Source organism: Chrysemys picta, chromosome 18, assembly GCF_011386835.1.
Source record: "Chrysemys picta bellii isolate R12L10 chromosome 18, ASM1138683v2, whole genome shotgun sequence".
Classification (NCBI taxonomy): Eukaryota; Metazoa; Chordata; order Testudines; family Emydidae; genus Chrysemys; species Chrysemys picta.
Genome location: NC_088808.1, coordinates 1,724,081 through 1,750,479, shown reverse-complemented (window position 1 = coordinate 1,750,479; position 26,399 = coordinate 1,724,081). Strand labels below are relative to the sequence as shown.

The following is a 26,399-nucleotide window of genomic DNA, read 5'->3' as shown; positions in this document are numbered from 1 at the left end:
TATTCCTCATTTATATATAACTGTGATCTTGCATATAAAGCATGCCATGTGAGATATCAGGGGAAAGGTTATGAACTGCTGAAACCCACATATATATATATGTATCTTTAGTGCATATGAAGTTATAAGATTGTGTTGTATGGTTTCAAGTGTCGGGGGTAGCTGTGTTCGTCTGTATCGACAAAAAAAAGGAGGAGTCTGGTGGCACCTTAAAGACTAACAGATTTATTTGGGCATAAACTTTCGTGGGTACAAAAACCTCACTCCTTCAGATACAACGGTTGCCACTAAAACATGCTGTAAATTGGGGAATCAGCCAGATATTAGCTCCTCAGAGACAACAGCAAGGAAAGTAACCAACGTCCAGGCGGGGTGTGAAACGACCATCAACAGCCATTGTCCAGCAAGGGAGCTACAATTCAATGACTCACCTGCATGAGGTCATGCCAGGGGAATTGCTCAACCTTGCCTGGGGACTCAGCAATGCTCACCAGACATGCCTGGACTTGTGTTCTCCAAGCACATGGGCTAAGGGTATAAAACAGAACACAGGGGGCCCATGCTTGGCCTTTCTCCTGCCCCCACCTGTGCTGAAAGCAACAAAGACACTCACAAGAAGTCTAAAGACTTCAACAGAAGAGACCGGCCCAGGTTTAAAGGACAAACCTGTATATTAAGGACTGCAATATCCAGTGGGGTGAGGAAAAACTGCTTAATCTAGATGTTGCCCAGTCTAATAGGGTTGAGAGTTTAGACTGAGTGGTTATATTTTATTTTATTTTGGTAACTAACTCTGACTTTTTGCCTATCACTTATAATCACTTTAAATCTATCTTTTGTAGTCAATAAATTTGTTTAACTGTTTATCTTTACCAGTGAGTTTGCCTGAAGTTTTTGGTAAGGGTGTTTGCTCAGGTTTACAACGGCTGGTGTATATCCACTTTCCATTGATGAAGTAGTGAACCAATTAATAAATCTGCACTCCCCATCTTGAGCAGTGCAAGACGGTATATTCCAGAGGTACAAGGCTGGGAGCTGGGGGGATTTGATAGGTGCCTTTCTCTGTGTGATTCATGAGTGGCTCTGGAAGCATTCATGCAATAGAGCTGGGTGTGGGGCTTCACATGCGGTTGTGCTGAGTGATAACAACACCTGGAGGGATTTGCTGCTGGTCACTAGCAAGGCATTCTGAGAGAGAGCCCAGGCTGGAGACAGTTAAGGGGGCACAGTAGTCCCAGATTCCCAGACTGCACCCCAGGTATCCCGTCACAGAGGGTTTGGAGGGCTCTGGTTTTTGGAACCTGATTTCTCAACCAATCTGAAGGCATAATGTTGAGTCAGAATGTATTGACCTTCTTGGCACAATGCTTTTACAGTAATTGTCATTAACATCTTTATACTTTCTCTCTGCAGGTCTTTATTGTTACCATGATATTCCCAGAAGTTTCTGTACTTAGTAAAAGATATGTCACAACACTTGTTAATAACACAGACTATTGTGAAGACTGTGATAGCAATCCCTGTATTTTCTCTGGCTTTTCCCTGCTGAGGAGGATGACAGAGCTCTAAAGAGCTGTATCCTGAGGTAAATTATTATGTTATTTGTTATTAAACTACATATGTAATTTTAATTTGCAAATCTAAAAAAATGTAAAGACTAATTAGGCTTCACAACACCTTTCCAAGACAGGTAAGCATTACTCCCCTTCTACAAATGAGGAAACTGAGGCTTGAGGAAGTTAAGTGACTTGCTCTAGGTCATGCAGTAAATCAGGTGTAGAAATGAGAACAGAGACCCAGGACCTGATTCTGATCTCACTTACACCACACTTGCATGAGTGTAACTGCATTTATTTCAATGGAGTTACTCCTTACTGACTCAGGTGTGAGATCACAATCAGGCCCCAAGAACCTCAGCTCCTAGTTCCTTGCTATAACTACTAGATACACTACATAGTTAGTAACTACTTTGACAGATTACAAATTGATGTTTCACAGCATAGACCTGACCTCAGGATTTCTAATAAAAAAGCAAAATGTGCTTTGGTTCTGCTGAGAGAGAAAATGCATCTCAGTGGGGAAAGGGAAGGAACTACCCATATGAGAAAGTGGATTTCTATCTATTTTGCCATATACTTTGTTTTCTCACTTGGTGCATATATTTAGGTCTCTATCAAAGTCACAAAATGGAAACCTAGTAATTGTCTGTGGCTTGGCTGGGTGACAGCTCAACTCCCAGCCTTTCATTCTAGGAAATGAGTGGACACAAGTCCTTGTGACAGCCAAAGGCCTCTTCTGTCAATCCGATTTGCTGTTTGTCTTGGAAGTGGCCAGGTTAGTACTGATTGCTTCATACTACAACTGGATGCGGGGTGGACATAGAGAGAGAAAGAGACAAAGACAGATATAGAGACACAGAGAGACAAGGATGAAACAGACGAGAATGAAGGAGAGACTCAGCCAAGCCAAACAAAGATTTGCTTGAATGATTACATCTGTTGGAGAGTCCCCAGCTTGCTCATTTCCTTGCTGGGGAATTGTTTTAATTCTGCTTAGGAGGTTTCAAAAATTCCCAAGGAAAGCTTCACTGTACTCATTAAAACTCGGAGCTGGCTGAACTTCTGTTGTGCTGAGTTTCTAGGATCCTGATACATTCATTGCAGCAAAACCTGAAAACTACCTTGTGCAAAATTTTTCTGGGGTAAAACAATGTAGAATGAAGATACATAATAATGCTTATTTTAGTTTAGTTAGCCCAGGAAAAATAAATAGTTCTAACAGTTTTGATCATAATGTCTGGTTAGCTGACTTCAAGGAATGTCAAGAACAGAATGGAAATGGATAATAATAATAACTGGCTCTTATACTCCTCATAAAATTAAAAAAAATCAGATGCACAAGTACATGATGAGGTGAATGCATTACACACCAGATTCACAGCTAGTCATAGCTCCACTTAAATCAAGGGACTTACCTCACCCATGACTCCAAGTCATCACCACATCCCTAGTCACATAGTTTTTCACTTGCTCCTAGAATGGGGGTGGGCAAACTACAGCAAACTCCATAAGTTTTAATCCGTCCCTCGAGCTCCAGCCGGAGAGCGGGGTCGGGGGCTTGCCCCGCTCCATGCGGTTCCTGAAAGCAGCGGCATGTCCCCCCTCCGGCTCCTACACATAGGGGCAGCCAGGGGGCTCCCCACGCTGCCCTCACCCCAAGCACTGCCCCCGCAGCTCTCATTGGTTGGGAACCGCGGTCAATGGGAGCTGCAGGGGCGGTGCCTGCGAACGGGGCAGCATGCTGAGCTGCCTAGCCACGCATCTGTGTAGGAGCCGGAGCGGGGACATGCCGCTGCTTCTGGGAGCTGCTTGAGGTAAGCACTGCCTGAAACCTGCAACCCTGACCCTCTCTCCTGCACCCCAACCCCCTGCCCCAGCCCTGATCCCCCTCCCGCCCTCCGAACCACTCAGACCCAGGGCAGAGCACACTCCTGCACCCCCAACCCACAATTTCATGAGCATTCATGGCCTGCCATTCAATTTCCATACCCAGATGTGGCCCTCAGGCCAAAAAGTTTGCCCACCCCTGTCCTAGAATGTACCTCTGGAACCTCTGGTGGTGGTATGAATTGTCAGTAGGGTAAACAGAACCTCTCTCTCTCTCTCTCTCTCTCTCACACACACACACACACACACACACACACACTTACACTTACTTTAAAGGAAAATGGTTCTTATGATAAATACAGAAACAAAAAAAACCATGTATGTAAGTAAATTTATCCAAACAGCATGTCTTGAGCTAGCCAAGAGGAATCGGATTCCTTGCTGGAAAGGATGCATTTTTCTCCAAGAGGGGAGGAATAGATGAGACTAATGGGATTTATTTCAGGTAATAAATCAAATCAGGGAATAAACGGGATGGGAGCAAGTCTTTGGTGGCTGTCAGAATCCTGCAATCTGACTAGCTGTGCACTGGCCCTTTCAGTCTGTTTTCTCTGGGAGAAACTTAAGGTCTGAGCTGTAGCAAACCAAGTTACAGAACTGACTTCCCCTTCCACATCTCCTCTGAATTTGTAACATTGCATTGTTCATTATAAAAATGGAAATGTCAGAGGGTTGAGTGATCCACAGAGCTTCTCAATTCTTACCTACAAAAGGAGATACAATTAAGTGCACTACTTACACAGTCTGCAGAAACATCTAATTGTGCCTTGCTAGCAACTCTACAGATTTCTATCTCCACAGTATTATTTACCAAATTTGAGGGTTGAGGGGAGGAAATGAGTTGTTGTAAAGATGCTACTGACGGAACTAGGAGTACAGAAAAGCCACAAAAAGACTGGAACAAAAACTGACATTAAGAAACAAAGATACAAATCTGTGGTTTTGAAGCTGGCCATCTCCCCACCACAACACATGCACTATCGGCATGCCACAGGTGTATACCACATGAGAAAGTGGAAATGTGATTGCTAGGGGAGGGCTGGCAGTCCTGCATATATAAAACATTCATCCAGAGGTGCATTTATGCCTCTGTTACATTTTCCAAAGTATGTTTGAACTAACATCTTTGGAGATATTTAATCTCTTTGCTGCTGTCAGGAATTTTTTCCTCATGCCAGCACTAACCACCATCTCAAAAAACAACCCACACCTATGTCCTCACTTCAACATTTCCCATTGTGTCAGGCCTTCTACGTATTTATATTTTTGGTTGTAAGCCTGTTAGGGCAGGGACTCTCTTTATATTTCTGTATTCTACAATCCAGAGCACAGCATCTCTCATGTGCCAACAAGAGTTTTCTACCGAACAAACTCAAGTGACTGGCCCATCTCAATACACCAGGGACATTCTAGCTGCAAAGGGAGCTTACTTCCCCAGATAGGCCCATTACACAGTACTGGTCAGTATGTGGTTGTGGGAGTCACAAGAGGGCTACACAAAAATGCAGAAACACTCTCATCAGGAGTAAAGTCACAAGCACTGTAGTAGGGATGCAAACTGATTGGAACCCTTTTTTTAAAGGTCATCCAGATTTTTATTTTTAACCATTTGCACAACATTTGAAAACTCTGAGCCTCTGTAAAATATTAACCCTATCTTTGAGATTGGTGGCCCCTTCTGCGTACAATGTTGCCCCACCCCTTGAAGAGCTTTATCCATTTGCTCACAGTGGGAATCATCATATTAAACACTAAGCAGCTATATCTAGTGACCTTTCCACAATGAGAATGAAGGGAATTTTTCTGGAAATAAGGTTCACTGTCCAATGGTGGAAGCAACTGAGATCAATGAAAAGATGGCAGCCATAACAGTCAGTGAAAGAAGGCCACCCAGCCAGTGCCTAGCTGGCCCAATGAGAGACACCCGACTAATCAGGGAGACAAAAGGCCATCCAGCCCCTATCAGAGAGCAGACTGAAGAGTGACTTGCAGGACAGAAGATTCACTTGGGAATATTAGATAAAAAAAACAATCCCCATCAAAGAATCACTTACTGGTGTCTTGGGGAATAACATTCATTTCCAGTAAGTGCAGTCCAATATGGAAAAGACTCTCTGAACAACAAAGCATGAGAGCCCTTTATGAGTAATAACAAGCAGCACATTTTTATGAAAAAGCAACAGGCCAGCATAAAATAAATCAGTGCTTTTGATTTAACAGTGAAAATACACTGAACCCTCATCCTCCCACCTGCTGTGAATCTCTTTGAGGAAAAAGATTTGGCTTCATATTTACCTAAATTGTCTGTCGTTCCCAGTTTCACTCTGAACTGGCCTAATGCCCTGAGGTTAGACGGTAGAACTCCGTCAGCTTTTGCACTCATATGACTTAAGAAATGGAATGTGGCCTTTTTTCCGACAAGCCCAGAGTGAGAACATCATAAAAGCTGAACTTTAGCCCCTTTTTGAGCAGGCAGCACAATAGCAAGGAGGATGCTGTCAATCCCTGGAGGCTCTGCCACTGAAAAACATCACCAGTCTGAAGTAAAAGGTCAGTAGTTACTTAGGATTGCATCTCTTGTTTTCTTCAGTTTTTCCTCCTCTGTCAAAGGCAAACAGTTAAACATTCCCCCCTCCCTCTTTCTCAGAAATGCAGGAAGGAAGTGCTTGCAAAATAGTTTCATTTAAAAAATCCACAATCACATACACACAAAGAGCAAACACTGGCTTAGAACCTGGACAGAACTAGTTGTGTTTCTACAGCCTCATAGTTCTTTAGAAATAAAAATGAAACTTGATTATAGCAGTGTCATTCCCCTTGCCCCATGGAGGCTGTGTTTCTATTCTATTACATTATTATTTAGGTGTAGATACCTAACATGTAAACATTTGAAACTGGTTGCTACAGTCACTTTCTTGTGCTCCTACAGAACACAAATAGCTGGGTATTCTTTTTAAACTGAGGAAATCGCAGCCTATCTTGTGGAGAAGGTCTATGGAGTAGGGGGGAGATGAAAAACAGCAAGCATGTTAACTGTTAAGCTGTTATGCTGATAATAGCCACTGAAGAGGATTAACAACCTCAGGTGTGGTACAAAGATACATTTCTGGTTCAAATCTGGCCCTTCTCAGTAGTCACCAAATTCTGTACCAACTGTTCTAACTGCTGTTTAGTTACTTGTATCCAGTTTATTGCTGCAAGTGTCTATGACACACACAGCATCACTCCAATTTGCAGTCCATTTCCCCAGTCTAGTGGGGAGCTGGCTGGATGTTGCTCAAGGTCATTTTGGTATAGCTGGGATTAGCCAGGTATTCTGAAATCCACTAATCTTATGCAGAAGAATACGAATGGGAAGAGGAAGCTGTGGTCTTTCATTTTAGCTACTTCTGCCATACACCAGGTAGCCAGCTGATGGTCCAGCTGTGTACAGACCCTCAAGCAATGAAAGGATATACATGGAAGAATTCTCAGATATTGGTGGTTTATGCTCTGCGTCTTTGGGCATATCCTAAACATAAGCAGTCAGCCCTTTTGGCTGGACTGACTCATTTGGTGAGTTTCAGTGCATTGCCTATTCCACACCAGCATTAGCACAACAGCTAGTCTATTTCTTCAAGGCCTCAGAGACTAATGAATTCCATGGATTTCTGTTTTTCTTACTGGTGCTGAGACATCTTGTCTTCCCCTTCTAACCAGGGTTATGATCCATAACTGCTGTTAGAAAACTTTCAACTCCCTGACTGCTTCATACACTTTGTGACCATGAGAACTGATGATTGTCATTCCCTTGAGATAGTGCATCTCTGTTGCTTGCAGTTTGTTCAGAATGCAGCAGCACTTTGGCTCAGTGGTTTGAGTAACTATGATCATGTTACTCCTGCCCTGCGTTCCTCACATCGCTTGGCTAGAATGTGGTGGACTGATTTCAAGTTGGCAATGAGACATTGTCAAAAAATCACATTCCTGCTGATTTCTTTTTATCCATTATTATCTTAAGTATTGTTTCGATAACTGTAACTGAAAAGAATGAAGACAAACCCTTTTTTCACTTTATTTAGGAACACAGGAATTGCTAGACTGGCTGAGACCTGAGGTCCATCTAGCCCAGTATCCTGTCTTCAAGACTGGCCAGAAGGTTCAAGAATTTCTACAGTAGGCAGATTTCTGCAATTATAACATTTTGTGTATTGCCCATTTTCATGGCTGTATAGTCAGTTTAATAAAGCAGAGAGAAGAAAACATTTACAAAACAGGGAAACAGGGTTGTAAACCAACATGAATTGACGGTTTGGGTAGGACCCAAAAATACTTTTTACTAAATTTTGAAATTGACATGATTTCAAATTGACACATTGTTTCTTACAGCCCTGAGGGCTGTACAATCCTCTAACCACCTCCTCCACCCTCATCCTGATGGCTATCCATGCTCTGATGCCTCTGTATATTAGGGATTTTACTGCTATGTTCCAGGCCAGTATTTGGGATGTTGGTGCTAAAGGCCATGGGGTGTGGAAACTGCTCCTCTATATAGAGGGTTGTCTCAGTTCATTTTCCCCCACTAAAGAAACACCTCAAGATTCTTTTTGCATTTCAGAGCTGTCTCTTTTATTAAATTACAACTATCTGATGCCATATTTCACTTTCTTGCTTACCCCAATCCATTTAGCCTCTTCTTTAGTTACTGTACTCTTTTAATCAGCATTTTTAAGAGGGTTTGAAAAAATATATTGTTATTATTTGTACTGCAACAGCACCCTAGAGACCATAATCAGGATAGATAAGGGCCAGGGCTAGATTTAGGGGTGTCATCACAATGTCAACTATATGATTATCTAGCCCAACTGGACTATTTTTAGCTGTCAGTTGCCGGGGCGGGGTTGGCAGCTGCAAGTCGCGGTATTTGGGGCTATTTTGCTGTCCTGCTGCCACTGGCCGCGCTGCTCGGATGTTCTTGGGAGGGAGGGAGCCTCCTGATCTGCCCCGCCCCCTGCCAAGATACCCCAGGCGGTGCTTGTCTTACTTCGTGCCCCCTCTCCTTAGGTGACATTTGCAGTATGCGCAGAATTCTTGTCCGAGGAAGGCAAAATATTTTTTTTGCAGAAAATATGCTGCTGTTCCGTCGTTTGCCCACTAGATGCCAGTGTGATACGAGAACAGCCTGAGCTGGATGACGCTGACTGGTCTGGGAGGCAGTGGCAAACTGCTAGCAGGTGGGTAGCGGGTGCACTGTTTTCTCAAGTGAAAAGTCACATCAGCGTTCTTGGAGCCAGGTTAGGAGGCAGAGAGGGCCACACAGGGCTGCTGGGGGGGGCGGGTGTCAGGGCCACATGGGGACTCCAGAGGGGGGCTCCAGGTAGGGCCACATGGGGGGGCCCACTGATGATGCTGTGCCTAGGGACGCGTAAGGTGCAAATCCAGCCCTGATAAGGGCCCCAGTGTGCTAGGTGCTGTACAGACATAATGTAAGTAGCAGACAGTCCCTGACTCAAGGGCTCACACTCCAAGACAAAACACACAAGGAGATGAAACAAACTAATGGAGGAGTGGATGAGGCTAACAGTGACAGGAACAGATTGTTTGATAAACTAGCTGGGTACACAGTCTTTTCCTCACTGCAGAGTTAGCCCAGATTGTGGTATGGATGTTGCCCCACCCTCCCTCTCGTCCACATAGAAAATCCTCTAACCCAGACTCAAGGATGCTTTAAGCCTGGGCTAGCAGGATATAGGCATGAGCTCAGGTTTTGCTTCAGCCTGAGCTGAAAACCCACCTGCTTTGCAGTGAAAACTCAGGCTAATCAAGACCAGGGGCTGTTAGTCCTCCAATGCTATCCCACAATTCCATCTGAGCTGTACTTTCTTGTCTAATTCCTGCCTTATTCCACACTGTATTTTAACCTCATGTTTGCCTGCTCTATTTCTGCTACACTTCCACAGAATCAGAGATGCCATCCAGATGCCTTTGTCCATGCTGCCAGCTGGCCAGAAGCTGACACCAGCCTTCTGGTAAAGTTGCGGTGTGATATCAGTAAGACCCATAAGAACACTTCTGCACAGGAGCTCAGGAAGGACAGACATGTTCTCCCAAAATACACTGTGAATAAATTTATAGAGTGGCCCAGTTTAATGCACCACTAAGAACCCTGGGATATCCTGCCAGAAATCCACCCAGCACACAACTAGTACAGCACCACTGTAGACACTGCCACACAGTTCTGGCATGGATAGTACTTTCCAGTGGGGATGCTCCATTTGTGCTAGACTAGCCTTGGTTAGACTAGCCTCGGCTAACTTTTTAAAGTTGTAAGCCAGGGGTTCTCAAACTGGGGGTCGGGACCCCTCAGGGGGTCACGAGGTTATTACAGGGGGGATCGTGAGCTGTCAGCCTCCACCCCAAACCCCACTTTGCCGCTAGCATTTATAATGGTGTTAAATATATAAAAAGTGTTTTTAATTTATAAGAGGGGGTCGCACTCAGAGGCTTGCTATGTGAAAGGGGTCACCAGTACACAAGTTTGAGAACCACTGTTGTAAGCCTCTTAATTGTTTTATTATTGGGTACAAGCACCTTGATCTCTTCAGCTGGGGCAGGGGGCTTTATACCTAAAATAGTAACACAATGGGCTGTAACACTTTGGTCTAATTTTGGTTGATGGGTTTAGTGTGCATGTGCTGGGTGGTGTTGGTGACCTGTGAAATACAGGAGGTCAGACTAGGTGATTTGGTGGTCCTGTCTGGCCCTAAACTGTATGACTCTACCTAGGCCAGTGGGTAGAAGAGGCAGGATTCTCCTATACTACCCAGGGTTCAATAATACATAACAAGGCTTTAGAGTAAAGCCTAAACAAACTGCCTTCTACGAGTCTAACCTGGAAACTGTCTCATCAACACAATGAACCCTTTCTCTGAGTACGGAGTTTACAGCATCTATTCACGTTTTAGCATATTTAGCCAAATTTAGCCACCAGACATTTTTACTACTGCTAAAAGAAGAACAGGAGTACTTGTGGCTAGTAATACATTGAGAACATTGTAAACAGAATCGCACTGAACATTTTTAATAATGATGGCTCTTTCAGAAAGAACAAACAAAGACTGACAATCAACTAAAGTTCAGTGGTATCATGGAAAGACTGATTAGAACATGGAAGACACCCTAGTTAAGGGGTTCTCACAAGAAAATTTTTGGTGGCCTCAGATTGCGACCACCAACTATTGCTAGTGGCTGCTCTGACAATTTTTCCTACAATACTCAATTAACTTTAGGAAAAACAAATAAATATGCATATATACATATCTAAATCATTGTAATTTATTTATGAAGTTGTTTTTGCAGACTCAAAAATAAAAATAATGTACAGTTTTCTCTATTTTTTACTGGACCTAAACACAATAGAAACAAATAATGTGTTTTACATGTATTTGTCCCTTTTTGTTGTTGTTTCTTTTGCTTTTTTTTTGGTTGCTTATTTTTATAAGACTTGCTAGCTAGTAAGTCTGTTTGTGTGAAAAGTGATATTTGTATTTTGTTAATATCACTTTTCACAGCAGCAGACTTGCTAGCTAGCATGGAGGCAGTGAAAAGTGATATTAACAAACATACAAATATCATTTTTCACAACAGACTCAGTCAGCCCTAGCAAGCTGGGGGACAAATTAAGCCCTGAATGGGGAGGTGGGTAGGGAGGCAGCTCGGGACCAGGGGTGATGCGGGGGGTGAGTCCAGGGACCGGAGCCCTGCAACTGCACAGTCCGGTGAGTCCAGGGCCGGAGGACATAGTGGGGACAGGGGCGATGTGTGGGGGGGTGAACTTGGGACCGGCAGTCACTGCTATATGGCTGGGGGCTGGGGCTGGATTGTGTGGCCCCATGGGTGGAATCTAAAACCCTGCAGATGGGGGTCAGAACACACGGCCAGAGCCTGGGGCCAGAGGAGGCACTGGGGTAAGGGGGCGAGCCTGGAGTCAGGGCTCAAAGCCCATGGCCAGGGGATGGAGCCTGCTGTCACACAGCTGGAGTCTGCCACTCGCCACCCCAGATCTGAAACCCAAGCCCCGCCACCTGCCTGCTCCTCCAGCATTTCTGGCTCCAGAGGGGGATAGGGCCCAACCCCTACTGGCAGCCCTGGTAGGGGCCACTGCTTTGCTCACCACCAAGGAGGATATGGCCACATGAAAAGCCTCTGGTGGCTGCATGCAGCCACAGTGGCAGCATTTGAGACACACTGCCCTAGTTGATTTTTAAGTATCAGAGGGGTAGCCATGTTGGTCTGGATCTGTAAAAAGCAACAGAGAACCTTGTGGCACCTTTAAGACTAACAGATGTATTGGAGCATAAGCTTTCGTGAGTGACTACCCACTTCATCTGATCACTCTCTGTTGCTAGTTGATTTTGTTAGCCCCTTACGCTTGAATTCTGTTCTCCTAAGAACAGATGCTGAAGTTTTAATATATTCAAAAGTAGTTTTTCCCCTAAACTTAGACTTACCCAAATGCTCCTGATTTTCCTGAGCAGACCCCAGCCTAGGCTTGATTAGCAGATCTCTTGATTTAGAGACCTATATTACTCCAAAAGGGATTTATATTATAAAGAAATGTAAAACTGACTGTTGATTTAAGGCCTGGCCTGACAAAAGATGCATAACACGTAGTACTGAGAATGTGGCTAAATGTTGCAATGCAATTTCTGAAACAAAATTAGAAATATGGAGCTTTTATGAAACAGAATTTCATAAATGACTCTCCTAACCCTTTTTGAAAGAGAACCATTGCCCCCCTACCAGGGATGAGGTCTTCAGGTTCTCCACCATATTTATTCCTTCTTTTAAGATGCCTCACTTCAGCCTTATGGCTCTCATCCCTGCCCTGCCCTGGAACCCATCAATAATACTGCTTGAACATCTGGCAGGGACATTTGCCCTAGTAATATGATACTGACCAGTCACTTACTATGCCTAGGTACTTCTAGGGGAATTCTGCACCACTGCGCAATGAAGAATTTTGCGGAAATTAACGTTGTGATGCAGAATTTCCTTCCCCCCACAGAAATTGGCTGCAGTGCTGCTAGCCGCCATTAGGGGCTGCTGGACCCAGCAGAGCCCAGCTCGTACATAGAAGACACTGCTGTGGGAAGGGAGAGGGAGCTAGTGGATTCCGGACAGCTGCAGTTCCCAACATGTCCTGAGGGAAGGAGAGGACAACACGCAGGAAACTCCATGCAAACCTGAGACCGAGCATCAGGCTGTTTCTTCCTCTGGATCCCTGGGCTCTCGGGGTGGAGGGGGGTGTCTGGGCTGGGGGGGGGGCACAGCTGGGCTCTGGAGAGGAGGGGTGTGGGTATCTGGGCAGGGGGCCCCACGGCTGGGAGGGGGTTCAGGTGTATTGGCTGGGGGGCCCCATGGCTGGACTGTGCGGGGGGAAGGGATTGTAGGTGTCTGGCCCCCTGGCTGGGCTTGGGACAAAGGGGCAGAGAAACAGGAACTGGGTTATCATGGGGTTTCTTTAACTCTCTACTCCTGGGGGAATTTTTGTGTGTGTCTGTATTGTTAGACATACTTGCTGACAGGTATTTTAAAATAAATTGCCAAAATAATTGAAACTAGTGTGATTATGTACTGTTATTTTGACAAATAACATTTGTAGAATTTTTAATTTTTTGACACAGAATGCCCCCAGGAGTAACCCCTGGAGCCAAAGGCACCACTTCCATTGTGCTTCTGATCAGAAACCAAGCTCGGTCATTTTCTTGGCCTAAGGCTGTATAAATTCTATTGACTTTTGCCAATGTAGCAACTAGTTTATTAAACAAATGTTATTCCTTTTTTTTTTTTAAGTGTCCTTTAAAGGAGAATTTTAGTGACCAAGACATCTGGTTACAAAAGGAAGGGAAGAAAGTACTGAATAATCTCCGGTCACATGTAACTCACAGATTAATCTGGCTTGTATGTGAATTCCAGTGGTTTGGGATCATACAGCCTCCAAACTGTTTATGTGAGACGTGTATTTTTCCTGTTGCACTGCAGTAATTGTTTTGCTGGTCTGGGTGATGGATGATGGAGAAGGTTGTGTCTGGAAATGTGCTCAGAAGTCGACAGGAAGCTGAGAGGGCCCTTGCCAGCACTTCCTTCCTGTAGATGAAGGGAGGAGGAGGGACTGGGGAAAAAACTTGGCTGTCTCTGACCCTGAGAAAAGTCTAACCATTCCAGCTGGATTACATTAAAATATTTTAATCTTTAGAAAGATTAAAGTATCCTTCTTCTATAACTCCTACCTAAGTGGTAGGCTCAGTGGGGCTTAAGAGAATTAATTGTATTGAGGTCCTAAAAGTTGCAAGGCAGATGTAGAATCAGAATCAGGTGTTGGAAGCTGAACAAATGGAGATCAGATTTCAGCCATTTTCAAATAGATTGTCAGCCTTATTTGCAACACAGCTGGCAAACCACAGGAACATAGGGATTTCCACAATGGATCAGACCCAATGTCTATCTAGTCCAGTATCCTGTATCTGACAATGGCCAGCACCAGATGGAGATGTAAGAACACCCCAGTAGGTACATGTGGGATATCATGCCCCTATGAAGGTCTCATCCTGGTCTCTATTAGTCAGAGATTGGCTTAAGCCCCGAAGCACAGGGTTTAATATCCCTCCCCAAATTCTGTTGTAATTAATTATAACAACTTCAGATATTATTGAGCGCCATATAAATACCCAAGGCCTTTTTAAATCTTGTTAAGCTTTCACCCTCAATGAGCAGCCCAGGAGCATTCTGGCCAACCATTCCACCTCTCTCAATGGAGACAAAAAAAGATTTGCCTAAGGAGCCTTCCCTTGCACAGAGTCATCCTAGCACGAATTGTCAAAGACACTAAACTTTGCTCCCTCACACACTTAATTCATACGCCCCCTATAACCTCCTACCATGGAGCCATCTTCCATCCACATCAACAAAACACACTCAAGAGTGAGAACTCTCACTCCTCTAGATCAGTGGTTCTCAACCAGGGATACACGTACCCCTGAGGGTACGCAAAGGTCTTCCGGGGGTACATCAACTCATCTAGAGATTTGCCTAGTTTTACAACAGGCTACATAAAGAGCTCTAGCAAAGTCAGTACAAATTAAAATTTCATACAATGACTTGTTTATACTGCTTTACATACTATACACTGACATGTAAGTACAATATTTATACTCCAATGGATTTATTTTATAATTATATGGTAAAAATGAGAAAGTAAGCAATTTTTCAGTAATAATGTGGTGGTGACACTTTTGTATTATGTCATGTCTGATTTTGTAAGCAAGTAGTTTTAAAGTGAGGTGAAACTTGGGGATACATAAGACAAATCAGACTCCTGAAAGGGGTAAAGCAGTCTGGAAAAGTTGACAGCCACTGCCCTAGATCAAGGACTGGATGCATATTAAAGAGGGGGAGGGGACCTCTCACTGTTCCTCCACAACCACCAGTTCCGCTCCAGTCCTCACAACATTGATAGGAGCACTAGTGCAGAAAGGGCTCAGGCAGCCACGAGGCTTTTAAGCACTATGTCGACTTCCCCTGTTCCTTGCAGGTCTGTGTGATGTAGTGCTGATGGTGGCCACCAGCACCTTGTCTACATGAGGATTTTCACTCTCACTATCAGAATGATAAAATTTCCTCACGTAGATAAAGTCAGAGACAGACAAACCAACCTAAACAAAAAAAAAAATCCAAATCAAAACAAACAAACAAAAAACCCAGAAAGAAACAGACTCACTATTCCTCTCACGGAAAAGCCAAAACAGCAAGTAGACTGAGCTCTCACAACAGCCTTTTCTTTGCAAAAGAAATCTGACAAAAAAAAAAAAAAAGGCTCCTCATCCACAAACAGAGAATTGGAATCAATGGAAACCATGAAACTAGCCCTCACATCAGAATACGAACAGCTCTTCACACGTCAAAATAAGTGCACAACTGACTAGGAGCCTGACACTTTATAGTCACTGCTTCTAGATTCATATATTCCAATGCCAGAAAGGCCAAATGTGTTCTTCTAGCCTGACTTCCTGCATAACACAGGCCACAGAACTTCCCTGAAATAACGTCTGTTTGAATTAGAGCAGATCTTTCAGAAGAACATCCAATCTTGATTTTAATATTTCCAGCGAATCCACTACAACCCTTAGTAAACAGTTCCAGTGGTTAATTACTCACTACTTAACGTAGTTCTCAGGTCCCTCTTTCCTGCATAGGATTGGGACATGACGGCACTGTTTTTTTATTACACGTGCACATGTACGTGTGCACACACACATCTATACCTTTGCTGCACATTACTTTGTAATCTAAATAGGAACTCTTTCATTAGAAGGATAATTACTGCTGACACATGACTGAATAATAGAAAAACTAGACGATGGATAAAACGGAATGATCACTTGTGTAAGGCATTATAATTAAAACTGTATATTCTTGTGAGTAGATGGGGGTTGTTGAAACAGTACAATTGTCAAACTTTTTTTTTAAATCAGACTCTAATTCCCAACGTTCTGACAGCTGACTAGTCTCAGAGAAAAAACAATGAGGAGTCCTTGTGGCACTTTAGAGACTAACAAATTTATTTGGGCAAACTAAGAAATGTATTTGTTAGTCTCTAAAGTGCCACAAGGACTCCTCGTTGTTTTTGTGAATACAAACTAACACGGCGACCACTCTGAAACTAGTCTCAGAGTGTTGAAGGTCCAGTCACCATCATGGAACATTGTAAAATCATAGATGCAAGATGCATTTGACTGGTTCAGCACTTGATTCACTGTTTTTGTTTTATTCCTGTTTGGGGTTTAATTTTCTGACACTACAGAAATTAGTAAAACATACACAAAGCAAATCTTGCTGACCAAAACATTACAGATAGATCTGAGCGCCTGCACAGGCAGAAAACTCACCATCAGTGTGGTCGCTTGGGCTGCTCTCCTGATTCATCCTTTCTAGATGGACACCAAGTTAAAATGTTGAGCTAAAATGGTGCAGTCAGTGCTCTCAATTCTGAAAAGAAAAATGCAGAGTTACTGCCTGTGAGATCTTCACAAGTTTGACAAAGGAAATACTAAGTTTGCACTTCATAAACTAGGGGGTGTTTGACCCTTGGCAAAGTGGGGGAGAAAGTGCCCTGGGATCTATTTTCTCATAGAAACTCCAGCACATCCTCCAGTTTGAAGGATGGGGGCCCCTAAAGGTATATCTACACTGCAGCTGGAAGATGTAATTCCCTACTTGGGTAGACCTAGGCATGCTAGTTCTGCTCAAACTAAAAATAGCAGTGTGGCCATGGTAGCCCAGCAGCAAGTCGGGCTAGCCACCTGATATAATCCTACCTGACATGAATTTGGGCAGCTAGCTAGTGCCGCCTTGGCCATGCTGCTGTTTTTAGGCACTACCTCAAGCAGAGCCTAAAAAGCATGTAGATCTAGCCAAGCTGGGAATCACATCTTCCAGCAGCTGTGTAGACACACGCTGCGTGAGGCATTATTAATCTAAACCCGCAGTGGAAGACATCACATCAGATGAGCACATCATCTCAATTATTCCCGCATGTTCAACAATGCAGCTTGATTTCTATATCAATGTAACATTCATTTTTAGGTTCATATTTCACAGACCTCAGTGTAAGTCAAAGCCTCATCTTGAATGTTATCTATTTGCCCCCGTTAACAAAAACAAAACCTACATAACTTTCCAATTTTGCAAACTGTTGAAACCAAAATCATGTTTGCATCACTGTTACACTGCCCCACCTCCTTGTTTGCTCACCCACCCATTCATTACATCTTGGCTGTGGCTGGGAATAGAACCCAGGTCTCCTGAGTCCCCGTCCAGTGCCTTAACTACATCCTTTCTGCTGACTCACATTACAGGATTGTTTGTCAGGAAATTCCCCTCAAGAATACCGAGATTTAGTGTTCTTGCAAACAGCAATACACAGAATACAAATATACTAGGAAAGAGAAGGGATTTAAGTTATTGGATAATCTGTTAAAGGCTTACTTCAGGTCTGTGTACTTTTTGAGTGTTATAAATACAATCCATGTGAAGTGAATGGTAGTCTCATGAGCATAGGCGTGCGCAGCCCATTTCATTAGGGTATGCACCCAGGGAGCCCCGCCCTAGCCTTGCCCTAGTCCCGCCCCCATCCACACCCTCCTACTTCCCGCCCCCTGACTTCCCCCCTCAGAACCCCGAACCCCCCCTGCTCCTTGTCCCCTGAGTTGACTACCTGCTCCTGGGACCCCTGCCCCTAACTGCTCCCCAGGACTCCACCCCCTACCTAAGCCTCACTGCTCCTTGTCCCCTGACTGCCCCCCTAGAACCCTACCCCCTACCTGTCCCCTGATGCCCCGGCCCTTATCCACACTCCCGCCCCCAGACAGACCCCCGGGACTCCCACGCCTATCCAACTGCTCCCCACCCCCTGACAGGAACCCCAGAACTCCCAACCCATAGAACCCCACCTGCTCCCTGCCTCCCCCAATCCCTCTCACACCCCTGCCTCCTGACAGCCCCCCCCAGAACTCCTGACTCATCCAACCCCTCCCCAGCTCCTTGCCCCCTGACCACCCCCTCCAGACAACCCCCCCACTAACTGCCCCCCCAGGACCCTACTTGCTCCCTGTCCCCTGACTGCCCTGACCCCTATCCACCCCCCGCTCCCTGAGAGACCCCGGGACTCCCATGCCCCATCCAACCCACCCTGTCCCCTGACTGCCCCGACCTCCACCCCTTAGCCAACCCCCCTGGCCCCGGACCCCTTACCATGAGATGAGGCTCCTAGTCTCCCCTTGGAGCCAAACACTGCCCCGCGGAAACGCGCAGCCCCGGCCCCCAGAGTGCTGCGTGCACAGCAGCATGGCTCATGGGGAGGGGGAAGCGTGTCTGACTCCCCGCTGAGCCCCCGGCCCCCAGAGCGCTGCGCACGGCAGCATGGTTCCAGGGGAGGGGGAAGCATATCTGCCTCACCACGGAGCCAAACGCTGCCCCACAGGAGCGCGCAGCCCCAGCTCCTAGAGCGTTGCGCGCAGCAGCATGGCTCCGGGGGAAGGGGCCGGCGGCTTGCTGCGTTCGGCCGGGCGCTCTGGCCTGGGAGCGCGGACCCCGCGGCTTGCCGCGCTGGGAGAGTGGAGCCATTTGCCCACCCCTGCATTAGGGTGTGCCTGGGCACACCCGGCACACCCTCTGCGCACGCCTATGCTCATGAGCACTTCAGAGGACAATATGGAACCGTAGAAGATGACTTACCCCAGGGTTCTAGTGAGATATACACTTCACTCTGAGGGTGTCACTCACACAGTTTACACTGTCACCAGAAACTGTCAATAAAATTATAGTCTTCTATTGCAGCTGGATAAAGCTGCTCCACACAAATACATGGCTCCACACAAATACATACAGTGCATCTTCTATACCAGGGGATGGATGTCTGACCTGAGAGTGCAGGAAGTGTGCTACCTCCCAGAGGCCTGTATCCAAGACATTACTGAAGGACTGCCGAGGATCATCCGGCCCTCTAACTACGATCCCATGCTGCTCATCCATGTGGGCATTCATTATACTATAAGGTGTAAGACTAAGCAGATCAGAAGTGACTACAAGGCTCTGAGAGTTAGGGTGGGGGAATTGGAGGCGCAGGTGGTGTTCTCATCAATCCTTCTGGTCAAGGGTAGGGGTCCAGGCAGAGACAGACACATCCTGGTGGTGAATGTATGGCTGCACAGATGGTGCCACCAGAAGGGCGTTGGCAACCTCTTCCATGGGATGCTGTTCCAAGGAGGACTGCTAAGTAGAGATGGGATCCACCCATGAAGGAAAAGGAAGAGGATCTTTGGACACTGACTGGCTAAGTAGTGAGGATGGCTTTAAACAAGGGTCATCGGGGCAGAAGACAAAAGCCCACTGAGGAGTCCAGAACATGGAGACCTGGGTGAAGAGTCGAAATCTGTGAGGAATATGGACAATCATAGAAGGGAGAAAGTAGAGACAAGAGGGAATATAAAGGAAAAATCTAATGGATATCTTAGATATCTGTTTACTAATGCAAGAAGTATGGGGAAAAACAGGAAGAACTAGTGAATAATCACAATTATGACATAACTAGCTTCACAGGGTGGGATAATTCATATGACTTGAATGTTGGTATTGAAGGGTACCGCTTGTTCAGGATGGACACGCAGGAAAAAAGGGAGGAGGTGTTGCCTTGCATATCAAGGATGTATACACTTAAACTGAGGTCAAGATATAAAGTGGGAAGCAGACCTGTTGAAAGTCTCTGAGTAAGGATGAATGGAGTAAAAAATAAAAGTGATGTCATGGTATGTGGTCTACTATAGACCACCTAACCAGGAACAAGAGGTGGATGAGGCTTTTTTTAAACAACTAACAAAATCATCCAAAGCACAGGACTTGGTGGGGATGGGGGATGTCAAGTGCTCACAGATCTGTTGGGAAAATAATACAGGCAGGCACAGATTATCCAATAAATTTGTAGAATGCATTCAAGACATTTTTTAGTACAGAAGGTGGAGAAAGTGATCAGGGGAGAAACTATTCCAGATTTGATTCTGAGAAATAGGCAGGAACTGATTGAGAATTTGAATGGGTAAGTGATCATGAAATTATAGAGTTCATGATTCTGAGGAATGATAGGAAGGGAAAACAGAAGAATAAAGATAATGGACTTCAAGAAGGCAGACCTTAGCAAACTCAAGGAGTTGGTAACTAAGGATTAAAATTCAAAATGATCTAGACAAACTGGAGAAATGGTCTGAAGTAAATAGGATGAAATTCAACAAGGACAAATGCAAAGTACTCCACTTAGGAAGGAACAATCAGTTGCACACATACAAAATGGGAAATGACTGCCTAGGAAGGAGTATTACAGAAAGGGATCTGAGGGTCATAGTGGATAGCAAGCTAAATATGAGTCAACAGTGTAACGCTGTTGCAAAAAAAGCAAACATCATTCTGGGATGTACTAGCCGGAGTATTGTAAGCAAGACATGAGAAGTAATTCTTCCGTTCTACTCCGTGCTGATTAGGCCTCAACTGCAGTATTGTATCCAGTTCTGGGCGCCACATTTCAGGAAAGATGTGGACAAATTGGAGAAAGTCCAGAGAAGAGCAACAAAAATGATTAAAGGTTTAGAAAACATGACCTATGAGGGAAGATTGAAAAAATTGGGTTTGTTTAGTCTGGACAAGAGAAGACTGAGAGGGGACATGATAACGGTTTTCAAGTACATAAACACCTTGAAGATAATAAGGTGATAAGTAACAGCCTACATGGATTTGTCAAGAACAAATCATGTCAGACTAACCTAACATTCTTCTTTGACAGGATAAAAAGACATGTGGATGGAAGGGGAAGCAGTAGATGTGATATATCTCGACGTTAGTAAGATTTTCGATACTGTCTCACATTACCATCTCATCAGCAAACTAGAGAAATATAGCCTAGAGATGAAACTACTATAAGGTGGGTGCACAACTGGTTGGAAAACCGTACTCAGAGAGCAGTTATCAATGGTTCATAGTCCAGCTGGAAGGGCGTATTGAGTAGGGTCCCGCAGGGACCGGCCCTGGGTCTGGTTCTATTCAATATCTTCATAAGTGATTTGGATAATGGCACAGACAGTACACTTATAACATCTGCAGATGATACCAAGCTGCAAGGGGTTTACTCCCAAGGGAATTTTGCACCATTGCGCATACTCAAAATTCATGTCCCCCTCAGATTTCTTTGCTTCCCCACAGAAAAATGACTTTCTGACAGGGAAGCAAAGGGAAGCTGCAAGGTCAGTCATGCAGCACTCCCTAGCACTGCAGGTACATCGTTCCAGGCACCCGGAGCAGCCAGTGGAGAGGTAAATCACTCCAGGACTGAGGAGACCCCAGCCAGTGGCTCCTACCCTGAGCCGGGATCAGCTGCTAATCCCGGCTGGGCTAGAGGCAGGACAGGATGGGACTGCCTCTTCCCCTGCAAGGAGTGTCTGGGGCTGTGTCAGACCCACCCCCCAGAAACCTCCCCCAGCTGCAGAAAGCTCAGCATGCTCCCCTGCTACCTCCCCCGATTGCTCCTCAGCTGCGGAGGGAGGGGTCACTGTACAGGGAGCTGCTCCCCCATCCACTCAACCCCTGTGCATCTGGACCTCCCATACCCAGACACCACTGCCAAGCCTCACCTGGTATACCCAAACCCCACCCCACTGAACCTCAACTCCTATATCTGGAGCCCCCTGCACCCAGACCCCCTGCCTCCGGAGCCCCCTGCACCCAGACCACTCCCCACTGAGCTCCCTGCACTCAACCCCCCAGCCCGATGCCCCACCCCCTGCACCACCAAGACCCCACATCTAGACCCCCATGCCACTGACCTCCAACTAGCTGCACCCAGACCTCCATCCCACCAAGCTCGACTCCCCACACCCAGATTCCCCCCCCCCGCTGAGACCCCCAAACCCAGACCCCTCCGCTGAGCCCCAACCACCTTGACCTGGAAGCCCCTGCAGAGTCCCATTGCCCTTGAACCTGGAAAAAAAAAACCTGAGCCTCTGTGCATCCAGATCCCCCCATACCTAGACATCTGGATTCCTCCACACTGAGCCCCTCCACACTTGGATCCTGCCTGATTGAGCCTGCCTGCCCACACCTGATGTGCCTGGCGCAGAAAGGCAGGGCCCCAGGGTGTTTCTGGGGCAGGACCAGGCCTTGTGCAGTGTCAGGGTTAGGTGCAGCCTCACAGCTGAGTCCGTGTCCCGGGGGTTGGGGAATGCAGAGTAATCTTCCACCTTTGTGCAGCCAGTGGCCTGTGCTCCCCACTGCCATGCTGGAGCCTCTGCATTTATTTATTGACAAATAAAACTTGCAGAATTTTAAAATATTGTGCACAGAATTTTTAATTTTTTTGGTGCAGAATGCCCTCAGGAGGAGGTGTTGCAAGCACTTTGAAGGACAGGATTAGAATTCAAAATAATCCTGACAAACTAGAGAAATGGTCAGAAATAAATAGGATGAAATTCAATAGGGACAAATGCAAAGTACTCCACTTAGGAAGGCATAATCAACTGCACACAAAAAATATGGAAAATGACTGCCAAGGAAAGAGTACTGCAGAAAAGGACCTGGGTATTAGATTGCATCACAAGCTAAATATGAGTCAACACGTAATGGTGTTGCAAAAAAAGCTAACATCATTCTGGATTGTATTAGCAGGAATGTTGTAAGAAAGAAATGAGAAGTAATTCTTCTGCTCTACTCAGCACTGATAAAAGACTTCAACTGGAGTACTGTGTCCAGTTCTGGGCACCACACTTCAGGAAAGATGTGGACAAATTGGAGAAAGTCCAGAGGAGAGCAACAAAAATGATTAAAGGTCTAGAAAAATGACCTATGAATAAAGACTGAAAAACCTGGAGCTGTTTAGTCTGAAGAAGAGAAGACGGGGAGATGAGCGGGGCGGGGACCCCATGGTAACAGTCTTCAAGAACGTAAAAGGGTGCTTGCTATAAAAATGAGAGTGATAAATAGTTCTCCTTAGCCACAGGACAAGAAGCAATGGGCTTAAATTGCAGCAAGGGAGATATAGGCTAGACATCAGGAAAAATTTCCTGTCAGGGTAAGCACTGGAACAAATAGCTTAGAGAGGCTGTGGAATCTCCGGCATTAGAAGTTTTTAAGAACAGGTTAAACACCTGCCAGGGATAGATAATACTTAGTCCTGCCTCAGTGTAGGAGACTGCACTAGATCTATCAAGGTTCCTTCCAGTCTTATGTTTCTATGATTCTAATGGGTCTGTGTAAATATATCACACTAAGATGTGACTTCCTCCTCCTACTGTGGTTCTGTGACCCCCAAATAGGTTGGCAGCAAAAGAATGCAATGATGGGAGGAAGATTATTAAACCTATAAAATGGAGCATCCAGTCAATCCTCTCTAGAAAATAGTGACATAAGTACATTACACTGGTCTACAATTTTTGAGAAGTCGTCTGCTTCAGAGATAAAATGTGCTATTTATTATGTATTTTGATGTGCTGAATTCAAATATGACAATTAAAACAACTGATTGGCTACTGTTTCTAAGATATTTATGTTTTTACATTTTATGTCTATGTATATTGTGTAGATAGTAGAGTTTTAATCATAAATTGTAAACCTAGGTCTTTTCATGTGTTTATGGTTGCTTTACATGATAATATTTCACCTGTCCTGTTTATGTATGTCATAACTATAAAGGGAAGGGTAACAGCTCTCCTGTGTACAGTACTATAAAATCCCTCCTGGCCAGAGACTCCAAAATCCTTTTACCTGTAAAGGGTTAAGAAGCTCAGGTAACCTGGCTGACACCTGACCCAAAGGACCAATAAGGGGACAAGATACTTTCAAAATTGGGGGGGGGGGAGGCTTTTGTTTGTGCTCTTTGTTTGGGAAGTTGTTCGGTCTTGGGACTAAGAGGGACCAGACATCAATCCAGGCTCTCCACATCTTTCTGAAAAATCTCTCATATTTCAAACTTGTAAGTAAACAGCCAGGCAAGGCGTGTTAGTTTACCTTTGTTTTCTCAACTTGTAAATGTACTTTTTACTAGGGTGTTTACCTCTGTTTGCTGTAACTTTGAACCTAAGGCTAGAGGGGGGTCCTCTGAGCTCTTTAAGTTTGATTACCCTGTAAAGTTATTTTCCATCCTGATTTTACAGAGATGATTTTTACTTTTTTCTTTAATTAAAAGCCTTCTTTTTAAGAACCTGATTGATTTTTCCTTGTTTTTAGATCCAAGGGGGTTGGATCTTGATCCACCTGTAGTTGTCTGCCTTGTTGTTTCCGAGAAAATTTATTGCCACTAACTGGAAGGCTTTCCATGCCGTACTTTCCTTGCCACGCAGTGCATGGTCAAATGCATCATCTTGAAGAAGTTCACGAATCTGAGGACCAACAAAGACACCTTCCTTTATCTTAGCTTCACTTAACTTTGGAAATTTTCCATGGAGATACTTGAAAGCTGCTTGCGTTTTGTCAATGGCCTTGACAAAGTTCTTCATCAGACCCAGCTTGATGTGTAAGGGTGGTAACAAAATCTTCCTTGATTCAACAAGTGGTGGATGCTGAACACTTTTCCTCCCATGCTTCAATGACTGTCGGAGTGGCCAATCTTTCTTGATGTAGTGGGAATCTCTTGCACGACTATCCCATTCGCAAACAGCAGTACTTTGTGTATTCAGTCTGCAGACCAAGCAAGAGAGCAACAACCTTCAAATCGCCACAAAGCTGCCACTGATGTTGGTCATAGTTTATGCACCTCAAAAGTCGTTTCATGTTGTCCTAGGTTTCCTTCATATGGACTGCATGACCAACTGGAATTGATGGCAAAACATTGCCATTATGCAGTAAAACAGCTTTAAGACTCGTCTTCGATGAATCAATGAACAGTCTCCACTCATCTGGATCGTGACCGATGTTGAGGGCTGCCATCACACCATCGATGTTGTTGCAGGCTACAAGATCACCTTCCATGAAGAAGAATGGGACAAAGTCCTTTTGACGGTCACGGAACATGGAAACCCTAACATCACCTGCCAGGAGATTCCACTGCTGTAGTCTGGAGCCCAACAGCTCTGCTTTACTCTTGAGTAGTTCCAAATCCCTGACAAGGTCATTCAGTTCACCTTGTGTTATGAGGTGTCGTTCAGAGAAGGAGGATGGGAGAAAATGTGGGTCCTGTGACATTGATGGTTCAGGACCAGAAGTTTCATCCTCTTCCTCGTCTGACTCAAGTGAGAATGATTCTGGTGCATCAGGAACCAGCAGTCCTTCTCCGTGGGGTACTGGGCATATAGCTGATGGAATGTTTGGATAATGCACAGTCCACTTTTTCTTCTTTGACATACCTTTCCCAACTGGAGGCACCATGCAGAAGTAACAATTGCTGGTATGATCTGTTGGTTCTCTCCAAATCATTGGCATGCAAAAGGCATAGATTTCCTTTTCCTGTTCAACCACTGGCGAAGATTTGTTGCACAAGTGTTGCAGCATATGTGTGGGGCCCACCTCTTGTCCTGATCTCCAATTTTGCAGCCAAAATAAAGGTGATAGGCTTTCTTAACCATAGTGGTTATACTGCGCTTTTGTGATGCAAAAGTCACTTCACCACAAACATAGCAGAAGTTGTCTGCACTGTTCACACAAGTACGAGGCATCTCTGCTCACTTTGGCTAAACAGAAATGTGTCCCTTTGCAAAATCAAACACTGACAAATAAGAGAGCACGACACTGTATGATTTCTAGAGCTGATATAGGGCAATTTGTTCAGCAGAGTGATGTAAGCTTCGTTATGATTGCATCATCCATGACTTCTAGGAATAACATGATGCAATTCATATCATGTATGACGCAATATCAGCTTCAGATTGCATCATTCATTGTTTTGCCTAAAAAGCAAGTACTGTCCAAACCAAGTCAGAGATTTATTCATAGATCCAGTCAAAGATGTATTTTAGTCATTTCTGGTTTAAATTGAGATCCCTTCCCTTTATAACTCACTTATCCTCCGCCATTCCCAAGTCAAGGGTCGTATATACTGACCCAATAACATATCTTGAAAACTAGAGCCAATCAACAATTTTAAGCATCATTTTCGTTCTCAGTAACCCAGAATTAGTAAAGTTTGACTACATTTATTTCAGAAGCATTTTGGCTGTAGAGCAGTGTTATTAACCAGTCCAAGCAAACACACCCACTGAAATGGCACAGGACCCTCCAAGGAATATGGTTTTATTTAGTAGTCAGCGGCATGAGGTCCAGTGGCAGGAGGTCCAGACCACAGTCACTGGTACAAACACTCAGCATTTTGGCAGAGTTTTGGAACTCTGACAAGATTTCTTTCAATTCCCTTTTGAATTTAGCTGAGTAATTCCAGAATTCCAACTC

At 44.8% G+C, this 26,399-nt stretch overlaps 1 protein-coding gene and 1 long non-coding RNA gene across 14 annotated transcripts in view; one reads left to right on the top strand and one right to left on the bottom strand.

The window, feature by feature from the left end:
• Nucleotides 1–26,399, bottom strand: part of EXD3 (exonuclease 3'-5' domain containing 3) — a 685,344-nt gene that overhangs the window by 562,401 nt on the left and 96,544 nt on the right. For 5 of the 12 annotated variants that reach the window (XM_005295926.5, XM_005295927.5, XM_065572497.1 and 2 more), the window contains one exon: nucleotides 16,373–16,472. The exons of 2 other annotated variants lie outside the window; for them this stretch is intronic. In XM_005295926.5, the coding sequence (XP_005295983.2) occupies nucleotides 16,373–16,409 (37 nt within the window). In that variant the 5' untranslated portion in view covers nucleotides 16,410–16,472. Of the gene's footprint in view, nucleotides 1–5,741; nucleotides 5,834–16,372; nucleotides 16,473–26,399 lie in introns of those variants that run through there. 5 more of the 12 variants (XM_065572495.1, XM_042855702.2, XM_042855701.2 and 2 more) reach the window with 1 other exon arrangement.
• Nucleotides 5,918–12,715, top strand: LOC101945010 (uncharacterized). Of its 2 annotated transcripts, none has more exons than XR_006175741.2 (4): nucleotides 5,918–5,996; nucleotides 8,550–8,659; nucleotides 9,386–9,454; nucleotides 12,493–12,715. It is a non-coding gene; the product is annotated as an uncharacterized LOC101945010 (long non-coding RNA). The 2 variants fall into 2 exon arrangements; XR_006175740.2 differs by lacking the exon at nucleotides 12,493–12,715 and adding an exon at nucleotides 10,528–10,838.